This window comes from Myodes glareolus, chromosome 9, assembly GCF_982192425.1.
Source record: "Myodes glareolus chromosome 9, mMyoGla1.1, whole genome shotgun sequence".
Classification (NCBI taxonomy): Eukaryota; Metazoa; Chordata; class Mammalia; order Rodentia; family Cricetidae; genus Myodes; species Myodes glareolus.
In genome coordinates, this window is record NC_142034.1 from 94,607,556 (window position 1) to 94,619,892 (window position 12,337).

Here is a 12,337-nt window from a genome sequence, read left to right on the forward strand (position 1 = left end):
TAAGTCATCTTCAGGGTGTAAAGGAAGGCTTTTTAGAGTCTGGTCACCTTGGAAAGGTCTCACAGAACAGTTGGAGCATACAGATGACGTCTTTGGGGACTAGTTGAATGCCAGAGTTGAGAGGGATCCTCATTTGTTTATTGAACACTTTTCATCTGAATCAAGCAACGGCTTTGAATGAGAGTTGATGATGGGGCTGGGCCAGTAAGTGTTTGGACTCGCCCCTTGAGATGGCAATCACTGAGTACTGGCTACTTTTGAAGAGTTCCTTCTGTGTGACCTTGGTAGGGATTGTACCTCTTAGACACCTCTGCGACTCCATAAGCGAAGCTACTTGAACTAGCTTCTGATGTGAATGTCCTATGCCAGCATCACATAACATCTGAGATTCCCTTCGTGAACTCTTTGCCTTTTGTCTTGACTGTGTATATTGTAAACTGAAGTGGCCTTGTTGAGCCTTGGTGGTATGTAGCATCCTTGGCTCCTGCGAAATGTCTCTGTCCTATATGCTGCAAACATAAACCATAGGGATGCTTTTCTGTTCTGGAATCGAGAGTGGACAAGCTTGTAGGTGATTCTGAAACACCGTTCTGAGAACAGACTAAATGAGCAGGCCAATCACTGCATCTCTTGACTTAGCTGGTTGCCTGCTGTTCTGGAGTTAATGTTCTTTTAAAACATGGCAGATTATGTTGGGCGGTGATGGCGACACCTTTAATTCTAGCACTTGGGGATTTCTGTGACTTCAATGCCAGTCTAGTCTACACACGCTCCAAAGCTACAGAGAAACCCTGTCTCGAAAAAAAAAATATGGCGTATTATAATGGTATTCTTTGAAGTGGACCAAATTGTTCTTGTTCTCTTCCTTCCCACTCCTTCCTTTTCTCTCCTTCTCCCTCCCCTTCTCTATTTTCTCTCCTTTCTCTTTCTCTCCTTCTCCAAGGTCTCATGAAGAGCGATAATTCCCAAACCCAGTTGTGAAGTTTGTAAAAAGATATTTTTAAGAAATAGAAATCCTTCAAAGTCCTAATACCTGCTGTTTATGAGCTGTGTAGTTTTGGAGAGGTCATTTAACCTCAGTTTCCTTATCTTTTACAAACTGTGAGGAAAAGACCTCAAGGTCAAGTTTCAAACTTTGTCCTTTTTAGAATCCTGATTTTGTAGCCCTGTGTATAAGAAAAACTGCTGCCATATGATGCTTTGGTCAGAGAGGAAGAGGGTATTCGTGTGTGTGTGTGTTTTGAAGTTGAAGTCATAGTCTATTACTCCCAGGCTTGCTGTATACTGAATAGCCATTTAGCAGTGAGGAGCTACTCTGTTTTCTCATCCTTCCTGGTTGATAGGCAGGGTGATTTTTGTCTTCCTCAGGTAATGTCAGAGCCATACATGCTCTGGAGACTCCTACTATAAGCATGGTGAACTGTATAAACAGAGAGGAAAATGTTGGAATTGTTTGGGCACAGCTGGCTCAGTAATGAGTTTTGTGGTGGGGTTCTTCAGAACCTAGGTGTACTTGCGTGGAGGAGACTGAGGCGCAGGCGGCCAGGACCAAGCTAGTGTTCAGTGGTTCCTTGTCTGCTTGCACTACTTCTGAGCTGTCACTGATTCTGTTGCATGGAGCCTGATGCCAAGCTTAGACCTGGGAAAATAGTACTTTGTCCTTGCTTTCAGGGGACTCTCCACTGGGGAGCCTGTTTGTCTCTTCACGTTTCAGGGGCACTTTTGTCATGCATCCTGTCTGTGCTCTCCAAAGCACCCACGGAGTCTTGACCTTCTTAAATGCCTCTGCACCCATGGATCCTTGGCCTGTGCACCCTGGGGAAGCTTCCAGTCCTTGCAGTCTTCCCCAAAGCCATTTTATCATCTTGCATTTTTACTTCTGTTTTCCTGTTCACCTTGGGCACTTTCTGTTTCCCTCGGCGTTTTCTGCACTGAGCCTCTTCCAAGCTGTTGTTATTATAGTCCACCAGTGTTCCTGGTTCCTGTTTTTATCCTTTTTGTCTTCACCTGAAATTCTGGAGGAAGACTAGTGTCAGCTTTCTTTCTCCAAAGCTGTTGTGTTTTAGGATTGCTACATAGTAAATGCTAGAAATAGTGGCATGGAGTGATTTCCTTTTGTACTTAAATATCCAGGTTGCCTTAATTTCCCTTTTGAGGATATAAGACTTTTGAAATATAAGAAGGAAGGGCCAGATATCTCAAAGCAAATAGCAGGCACTTGGAATGGTAGCTCTGAGTAGTTGCTTGCTGCCTCAGCCCTTCTCACTGATGTAGATTTGGGATTGGGATTGAGATTTGATCTATCCTGTACCTGAGGTTCCTTCTACCTCAGATTGGCATTCCCTCAGTTTTCCATAAACTTCAGTCTTCCTTATCTAGGTCACCAGTGAACCAGTGAAATCGCATAACATTGGTCAGACACTTGGATTCTGGGGTTTGAAATGGTGTCTTTTATTTTTTGAGTATGCTAGTGCCAACGTTGACTAATAGGAATTAACCTGAGTGGGGGGCAGGCTGACTGGTGTGCTGTTACTGTGGAGAAGAGAGGTTGTGTTTCTTAGGAAACTAGAAATAACTCAGAAATCTTCCATTGTGGGGGTGCAGAGGTAGACAGACAGCACTTCCTGAACTGCAGCGTCTAAAGAATTATGGGTTCCAGTGAACCACATATCCTGGTATTTGAGAACTGTTTTAATTTGTGACTTGGTTTCCAGTTCACCACAGAAACATCTCCTGTCTCCCTGAAGTACTGTTACACCCTACCGGTTGCAAACACTTTAGGAAGCCCCAGGTTTGTTGTGCTGAAAGGATGGTCTTGAGATTTATCCAGCCCTTCCTTGGACTGCTGTGTACCCAGGAACCTGAGTAGCATTGCTGGTGTAGATGCAGACTGGAATCTATTTTCATTCTGTGGCTGTGTTCAGAGCAATAAATATTGAATACCAAATACAGCACTGAGTGTACTAGCAATTTTTATTCTGAGTAAAATGCTTTGCACTATCTAGGAAGGTTACCATGAGCCATGTGATGTTACTAGCTATTGGAAAACTGGTGTGAGTTTAAGGAACTAGGTTTCTTTTGTATGTTTTTATTTATTTAGTTAGTTATTATTTGTTTGTTTTTTGAGACAGGGTTTCTCTGTAGCTTTGGAGCCTGTCCTGGAACTAACTCTTGTACACCAAGCTGGCCTTAAACTCACAGAGATCCGCCTGCCTCTGCCTCCTGGGTGCTGGAATTAAAGGCGTGCGCCATTATTGTCTGACTTATTTTTGTTTATTTTGTGAGGCAGGGTCTCTCTAAAACTCACTACATAGACCAGGATGGCTTTGAACTCAGAGAGATCTGCCTGCCTTTGCATCATGATTGTTGGGATTAAAAGTGTGCACCACCATGTTTTTTATTTTTAATCAATACTTAAATAGCCTTATGCTGTTTCGTTACTACTAGGTAACTGGACAGTTTGGCTCTGGTAAGCCATTGATTTCTGTGTTTTTATAAGCCTGATAGTATTGCCTCTTTAAGTTAACCCATAAATATCTAAATGAGAGACCAGAGCCCATTTGACGTGGCTAGCTAGTTAAAATGTTTTCCATGGGCGCAAATGTGAAGTTTTCTGAATGATGAGATGTTTTCAAATATTCTACCTTGAAATATGGCTGCTCTTTGATTCACAGTAAAGTTACCTCCTAATAAACTCACAATAGGGTGGAGACTATGCTAAGTTGAAAGTCCACTTAATAGCCCCAAGTTGTGGCTAGAGAGATGGCTTAGCAGTTAAGAACTCTTGCAGATTGTTGAGAGAATCTGAATTCAGTCCCAGCATCGATGTCAGGTATCCCACAACCATCTGTAAGTCCAGCTCCAGGGGATCTGGTGCCCTCTTTTGGCCCCCAAGGGCACATTCACACACAGAGATACACAGAACATACACATACACAAAATAAAAAGAATAACATTTTTTTAAAAAATATAAAAACTATCTAAGCTGAGTTATACAGTCCCATGAAGAATTATTTCTTCTCTTGATCTTATCACTGCTTAGACATGTAGCTTGATGCCATTTTCCAACATCTAGAGAGTATTATATTGGACATTGACAGGCTAAGAAATGATTAACATCCCAGCCCAGGCAGTGGTGGTGCACACCCTTAATCCCAGCACTGGGAGGATCCCTGTGAGTTCAAGGCCAGCTTGGTCTACAAGAACTAGTTCCAGGACAGGCTCCAAAACTATAGAGAAACTCTGTCTCAAAAAACCAGAAAGAAAAAGGAAAGAAGGAAGGAAGGAAAAGATTGAAATCCCAAAGGTGATTCCACATCATATCCTCATCATTGGTAACTATATGTAGTGACACAGACTACAACATATATGTAAGGGCTAGACAAAGCTGATAGAGGGAAAATCAGGTCTCTGATTTCCTGCTCTCAGCAGCCCCTGCTTGAAGCCTTTATGTGTGTTCTAATACTTTGCTCAGAGAGTCTTTTCAAGTGTTATGGGTTAATGGGCTTCTGATTCTGTGTTTGTGTGTGGGTGTGTGTTTGTGACAGGGTTTCTCTGTGTAACAGCTCTGGCTGTCCTAGAACTTGCTTGGTAGACCAGGCTGTCCTCAAACTCACAGAGATCCACCTACCTCTGCCTCCCAAGTGCTGGTATTAAAAGCATGCTCCACTGCCTGGCTAGACTTCTCATTTTTAATTTTTTTCATCTTTCACACTCTTCTATGAAGCTATTTCATTTACTCCCTAGTAAACAGAAATTCTAGGGGTGAGTAGCCCTGAAGCTCTCCAGGAGGAGCCTCACCAGGATGACTAGAATTTTCTGATCCAGATACGCTACAAAGGCCTATAAACCTAGTACTTGGGAGACTGAAACAAGAAGGTTTCCATTCATTCAAGGCAAGCCTGGGCTACTGAGTGAGACTGACAAAACTGGCATTTGCTTTTTAAAGGATTTTTTTCTTCTGTGGTCTTACTTTTTCGTAAGAATGTTTCAAGATTGGAAAGTATCTTGGCATTCTGTGGTCCTACAATTTTATCAAAGGAGAGTGCTATTTAAAATGAGGTGCTGTGATATCCTGTTTCCTACAATAAGAAACATCTCAGCAGACTGAGCACTAGGCTAGGGCATAAATCCTTCATCTGTGACCTCGTTTTTCTCTTCAGGACCCCTTACATTTTATTGCTCTACCTTGTTGGCAAAGTATTTGAAAAGATTTTGCTAAAAGTCAGGGACTGATGCTTCAGGAGAACTTTTCTAAGCGTGGCGGTACTTTAGGACCCCAGAGATAATGCTGAGGCAGAGGAAAAGATAAGGGAAGGGGTCTTAGTATGGAGATGATAAGCTCAGTGGTAGGGTGTTTGCCTAGCATGTGCAAAGGCCTTGGCTTCAAATTTTTATTACTGGAGAGGAATAAAAAGTGACCGGGGTCTTCACACTATAAACTTGAAGCCTTAAGTGGTCTGTATTCAAAAATGCCAATCTTACTTATGTAGACAGTCTTTTACACATAAAATGCCTTCTGTTACTTAAAAGTTCAGTTTGTCTATTCAGAAATATGATAAGGGACTAGAGAGATGACACAGTGATTAAGAGCACTGGCTGCTCTTTTAGAGGACCACATGGCAGCTCACAACTGTCTGTAACTCCAGTTCCAGGGGATCTGACACTTTTACACCAATGCACATAAAGTTAAAGAAATTATTTTTTTTTTAAATTTTTTTAAAAGACTCTGGTTAAGAGTATTTCAAATTAAAAAAAAACACATTTGAACAAGAATCAGGATGAAATGTCATTCTTGGATTTGCTACAAGGACAAGGATTATACCCTTGAGTATGGACAGAATGTCAAATTCATTGTATTGTTAAAACAGTCCACACAGTTTCTCTCCTTTCAGTGTAAACATTTTAAGATTCATTCATCTTGTCAACTCTGGCTTCTGTTCAGCTCTCAGTAGCTTTTGGGTGCTCTTTTGCTGGCAACTCCTGTTGAAGAGTTAGAGTTGGGTTGGGCAGTGGCCCTGTCCTTGGTGCCCCTCTGTCCTCCCTGCTACTGTTCCTCAGCTTTCTGGAATAGGTTACTGTATAATCCTTTCTCTCCAAGGAGGTGACGGTGGCGCATCATCTTCTGGAAACATATCTGTGGTTGCTCCTGCCACCCCTGCAGGAGGTTCGCGCTCCTCTTCCCGGAACTTAGGCTCTTCAGGGCCTGAGAAGGAAGAAGGAAAGAAGGTCCGGAGGCAGTGGGAGTCGTGGAGCACAGAGGACAAGAATACCTTCTTTGAAGGCCTCTATGAGGTGAGTCATAGATGTGAGACAAAAACCCACAAGCAGTCATCCTCCTGCGTTCTCCCTGTTTACCTCATGTTTCTTCCCTTTGCTGCATGGCTGTTAAGTGGGCAGGTTCTATCAAGGAGCCCCAGAAGTGGTCAGGGCAGTTGTCATCTCCTTTCTGGGGCTATTAGGATGAATCTTCTTTCTCAAGACTCAATTATGTTTCGTGCACACTTCTTGCCTGGAGTATGACCTGCCTCAGGGCCTTTGCTTCCTTGGCTGTGCGGTGACTGATATAGTGGGTGTGCCGAAGTACAAAAGGACAAACAGATACCCATCTCTGTCATCCAGAAGATATTCCAGCTAACTTAGAGCCAAATTTCCAGACTCACCGTCTACTGATGTGGCTGTGCCCTGCCAGCTGTCTTCACTTGGAAGTTTGCTTCTCACAGCCTTGTAGGTATTTGTGAACACATTTGCATTAACATCAAATGTACTTTTCACTGTGATCATTTTTAAGGATTTATTTGTTTTAATTTTATATGTATGTGTATTCACACAAAATGCATGCAGTACCCCTCAGAGGACAGAAGATGCCAGATACCACTAGAACTGCAAGTACAGATGATGGTGAGCTGTCATGTGGGTGCTGGGAGTTGAACCTGAACCCTCTGGAGTAACAGCCTATGCTCTTAACCACTGAGCTCTTTAGTTCATTAAAACAAGAACAAATGCCTACAAATGTGCTGCAGCCATGGTCATTTCTTTATGTGCTATTTGGGCTCATTTTTGGTCCAGTAATAGTTGAGTAGGTTGTAGTAGATGTGTCCCTTGGGCATGTGCCTGTATGTCTGTGTCTCTACCATCTCCAGGGTCTTGTGCATGCTAAAAAGGAATTTACTACCAGGATGATTCCCCAGCCTATTTATCCATTTTTATGAATTTTTTTCTATTCCTTGCAGATTCTCTCATTGTAAATAATACTATAGTGAACATCTTTGTTTTCATTCCTTGTTTTCTATAACTTCTTTGGCATGTTGTCTTAATCAGTGAGCCTTGTTCTCTTAATAGTTAATTCACTAGAGATAGGGTACACCTTGCCAAGTGTAGGAAGGACAAGCTTAACACACGAATGAGGCCTAGGAATTTAAATCATGAAGTGTTTATAGAAGATTAGAAAAGGACACATTTCTAATGGGCTATAGACTTGGTTTCATAATATTCCTGTGGCTGGTATTGCTCCTTCCTGTGGCTAATAGGCTAAGTTCTGCCCCATTTCAGGTGGATGTGATTGATATGTTCATGTGATTAGACCCTTGTTATCTATAGAGAGAATGAAATAGGTACATACAAGACTTGTTGGGGTAGTTGCAAAATCATTCAAACAGATGTGAAAGGGCTCTTTTTTTCTTTTCAGAATTATAATAAAGCACATCTGTATAGATTATATCTTGCTGTCAGACTTAGAAGACTTGTGATTCCTGATGGGTTGTAAGAGTGTGCAACTGTTAGTGAGTCTTTTCCTAAACTGTAACTACTATGGTGTTCTCCTTCCTTCCTGGAAGACTGAGCTCTGCAACGTGGTCTGATCATCCAGCTGCAGAAAGTGAAGTGTGACACCTCTGCCATTCTTCAGGTGCATAGAGCATCGCCTTCAGTTGCCCTAGCCTTGTTTCCTTTTCTACTAGTCAGGCATGTATTTTTAGGTCTCCTGAAATCCTCGATTAGAAATAATGCTATTAATGTTTTCTGTGACTGATACAGGGAGATGGAGAGAGGGGAAGAGAGTTATTCTAGTTTGGTTGCTGTTGCTCTAATAAACACCATGACCAAAAACAACTTGAGGAGGAAAGGGTTTCCAACTGCCAGGTCATAAACTATCACTAAGGTTTTGATGTCAGGATGGAAACTCAGATGTTGTGGGAATGATATTGGGTGACTTAGCCCTATGGGCACGGTCTTCTTTGGGTACATGACCAGATAAGAACTGAGGACGAAGGTCTTGCTCACGCTCTCTGGGACAGTGAGGAAACTGGCAGAGCTGTAGCTTAGCGGTCCCCTTGCCCTTGAGGAACGAGGTTCTCCAGCAGAATCTGTGGAACAGGTGGTAACTTGACCAAGACTCCTCCTTTTCTCTTGTAGTCATTGCACACGGATTTGACTTACTAAAAGGTAAAACAGTCTTCAGGATTCCCGCTGTACCTGTCTTCCAGTGTGACCTGACCCAAAAAGGCCCTGCTACTAGTCTACATGGCCATCCAGAGTAAACCTGGAAGCAGAAACCATGGGAGAACACTCCTTACTGGCTTTCTTCCCATGGCTTGCTTAGATAGCTTTCTTTTTATACAATCCAGGATTGTATGCCCAGGGTCAGCACTGCCCATCCTAGACTGGGTTCTTCCACATGAATCATTTATCAAGAAAACGCCCCACAGTTTAAGACAATGGAGACAGTTTGAAGGTGCCTCTTCCTAGGTGACTTTAATTGGTATCAAGTTTACAAAAAATAGCAAGTGCAAGAGTGTGTATGTCTGCCTTATGTCTCATTTGGGGTCTGACTAAAAGACCCTGGTGTCTGTTTGGCCAGTGTAGGGCAAGTGTGGGCAACTAAAATCTCTAGCAGTGGGATTAATGGTAGCTGAGCATAGACATCTGTTCTGAGAATTATTTCTGTAATTGTCACATGTACACACACATGAGAGTATGCATAAAAATACTGGGAATGAAACCTTTGTTCATGCTAGACATGGTATTCCCCCACTGAGTAGATTTGCACACTCACTACCTTTTTGAGGAACCTAGTCTGACTTATTTACCACCAGTGAAGACCTAGTTCACAGCAACACTCCTAACAGATGAAACTTCGTGTCCAGACCCTGAGGGTGCTGGTGACTGACCAGATGCAGGGAGTCTGCTGCTGTCTTTTCCTATTTCTTCTCTCTTGCTTAAGATACCCACATCTGTAGCTCGAATGAGAACATTTTGAGTGTGAACTCATATTGTTTTTTTCAAGTGATGGCCCATCTATACTCTCCCCTGTGACTAGCAAGGTGGAGAGTTGGGTGTGTCTGAGTGGAAGGCACCTTGGACCTTAGCTAAGTCCTTTTGATTTCAGTGCTGTTTTGGTATGAAGCCTACAACTGTGCTTTCATTTTATTTTATTTTAAATCATTAATCTTTTTTTTTTCTTTTTTGGTTTTTGGTTTGGGTTTTCTGTTTTGTTTTTTCAAGACAGGGTTTCTTTGAAGATCCACCTGGCTCTGTCTTCTACATGCTGGAATTAAAGGCACATGCCACTACCACCCTCCCAGCTCATTAATCTTTTTAACCATACTATACTTAATTTACTGCATTGGGAACTGTGGAGGCTTTGTCTCTGATGTGCATCTCAAAGTACCCTACCCTCCAGTGACTTACCATCATATCAGAGACATACATAGACACATGCAGGGGGATTGCAGGGCACATACTCAAGTCTCACAGACAGTGTAGTGTGAGAATACAGGTTCATAAGTCATAAATAAGACAGTCAGGCCTCAGGGCAGTGAGGTTGTCTGTGTCTGTTTCCTGTTCAAGTTAACAGTTGCTGAGGAATTGACTTAGCCTTTCAACTGACACAGGAAGGTATTTTACACCCAGCTTTACCTTTGTATGATTAGATGCCTGTGTTACCTCCTTTGTATGAGATTGGGTATCAGTCTGTTGCCATGGATTACCTCCCATTCCCCATCCTCCTAGCTTAGGCTTGAATATGCTTCCAGTTTAGTTTTTTTTTTAAGGAATGAGTAAGCTTTAATTTAAATTAATTTATCTTTTCATTTTAAAACTATTTCAGACTTTAAAAATGTTATAAACGACCAGTGAGGTGGCTCAACAGGTTAAGCAGCTGTCGTTATGCCTGATACCTGTCTTGATCCCTAGGACCCACATAGTAAAAGGAGTAGACTTGACTCCCATAAGTCCCCTAACTTCCACATTTGTACTGTGATGCATGCACTCTTATGCACATGCATACACACTCCAAAAAAACAAAAACAAAATAAAATAATAAGAAACAAAATTTCCTAGCAGCAGTGGGTCCTTCATTTATCTTGCCCAGTTTTACATGAGAGCTGCCGCAGTTGTGATGCCAGCCCAGGCCACTGTTTTCAGGTGGGACCTTCTAGACCATTCTGGGTATCAAGACGCAAATGCCACATTTTCCATCAGTTTGTTTGTTTGTTTTCCAGGACGGTTTCTCTGTAGCTTTGGAACCTGTCCTGTAACTTTCTCTGTAGATCAGGCTGGCCTCGAACTAACAAAGATCTACCTGCCTCTCTCTCCTGAGTGCTGGGATTAAAGGCCTACACCTCCTTTGCCTGGCTCCAATAATTTTTTTTTACATTAGTTTAAACAACCTGACTGCTTTTACCTGGCACAGCAGTCGCTGTGAAATCTGTTCAGTGACAATCTTGCTTCCATTGCTTTATGTCAGAGGGTTACAGAGCTCTTTTTTGTGGGGGGGGGGGGGTTTGAGACAGAGTTTCTATGTATAGCTTTGGAGACTTTTCTGGAACTTGTTCTGTAGACCAGACTGGTCTCAAACTCACAGAGATCCCCTTGTCTCTGCCTCCAAAGTGCTGGGGCTAAAGACATATGTCACCACTGCCCTGCTGTGCTACCAAGCTCGGCCACATCTCATTTGAAGAAGGGCCTTTCTTTCTTCCCCTTGGTGTTTTACACACTTGTGTATGTATATGTGGATACATGGAGCCTGCTTTATTATGTGGATTATAATCCATTCACCACTGATTTGTGCCCATATGGTTTTGGTACAAATTGAAACCTGTCTTTTCTTGGTTGAGGTCTCACTCTCTGGGCACCTCCAAGTGTTCCACACTCATCTGGCACACACCCTGCACAGCCCTGGAATTAGTTATTTTGCAGAACGTCTGTATTCTCCATGAAGAAAGAAAGAAAGAAAGAAAGAAAGAAAGAAAGAAAGAAAGAAAAGAAAGAAAGAAGATAGATAGATAGATAGATAGATAGATAGATAAGAAATTCATATCTGGGCTCAGGGGCGCTATTGCCATAGTGTCCTCTCAGTACTTCTTACTATATCATTTTCTGATATCACCAAATAGCTGCTTCTCTATATCATATAAAGAAACAAGCCTGTCCCTTTCTGATTGGAGATGGAGGAAGAGTGGATTGGGGGGGTATATGGGAAAAAAGACAGAATGGGAGGGGAAGAAGGAGAGGAAACTGGTTGGTATGTAAAATAAATAAAATAAGAATTTTATTTAAATTTTAAAAAAAGAAACAACACAGGAACACAAGTTACAGTCTCAAATTTCAACCACACCCTGATTTTGAAGGAGACCTTCTAGAAGGGGTTGACCCTGAGGTATGGTCAGAATGTCTTCTGTTTGGATCTATTCCCAGGGTTTGTATTTGCCAATTCTGTTTGATGACACTTTCTGTAGCCTGTTCTTTTATTCTAAGATGCTCTGTGGTGGCAGCCTGACCTCTTTCCCATGGTATCCTACTGTCTGCATGTTTCCCTCATGGTCCCTTAAAGGGTTACCCAAGATCAAGCTCTTTGTCCCAATGATAGTTTTTTGCCTTTTAGGCTATTTTAGTTTGTTTTATGCTGTCACAACATGCACAAAACTGAAATCTCTCTTCTCTCTCCACTAGAGATTGAACCTAGGGCTATATGTGTTTTATGATTGAACTATATCCCTAGCCCATAGTGATACCTTATTTTTATATCTTAGCAAGAAGAAATGCTGTGTCCTCTCATGGCAGAATGCAAGCTAGCAGAATGCTTCCTAAAGCTCCTTTTATTAGGGCCTTATTGTCACCAGAAGGAAGAATCTTCCGTAGCTTAATTACCTCTTGCAAACCTGTCTTTTAATGCCATCACATCTACAATATGAACTTAGAGAACTCTAAAAATGGCAAAGCTCTTGCCTCTGGTGTTGTCTATGGACTGGGATAGTTCTGTCTCTGAATTCTATTGCTGCTTTGTTCTAATTAAAACTTGAGATTCTAAGGAAGTAAAGTTGAAGTTTATATGTACAGA

General features: G+C 42.1%; 1 protein-coding gene across 3 annotated transcripts in view; it reads left to right on the forward strand.

The window, feature by feature from the left end:
- Cramp1 (cramped chromatin regulator 1) overlaps positions 1 to 12,337 on the forward strand; it is a 56,411-nt gene that overhangs the window by 7,000 nt on the left and 37,074 nt on the right. The window contains exon 3 of one of the 3 annotated variants that reach the window (XM_048436170.3): positions 6,101 to 6,294. In XM_048436170.3, coding sequence (XP_048292127.1) covers positions 6,101 to 6,294 — 194 coding nt within the window. Of the gene's footprint in view, positions 1 to 6,100; positions 6,295 to 6,581; positions 6,727 to 12,337 lie in introns of those variants that run through there. The other 2 variants (XM_087910762.1, XM_048436171.3) reach the window with 2 other exon arrangements.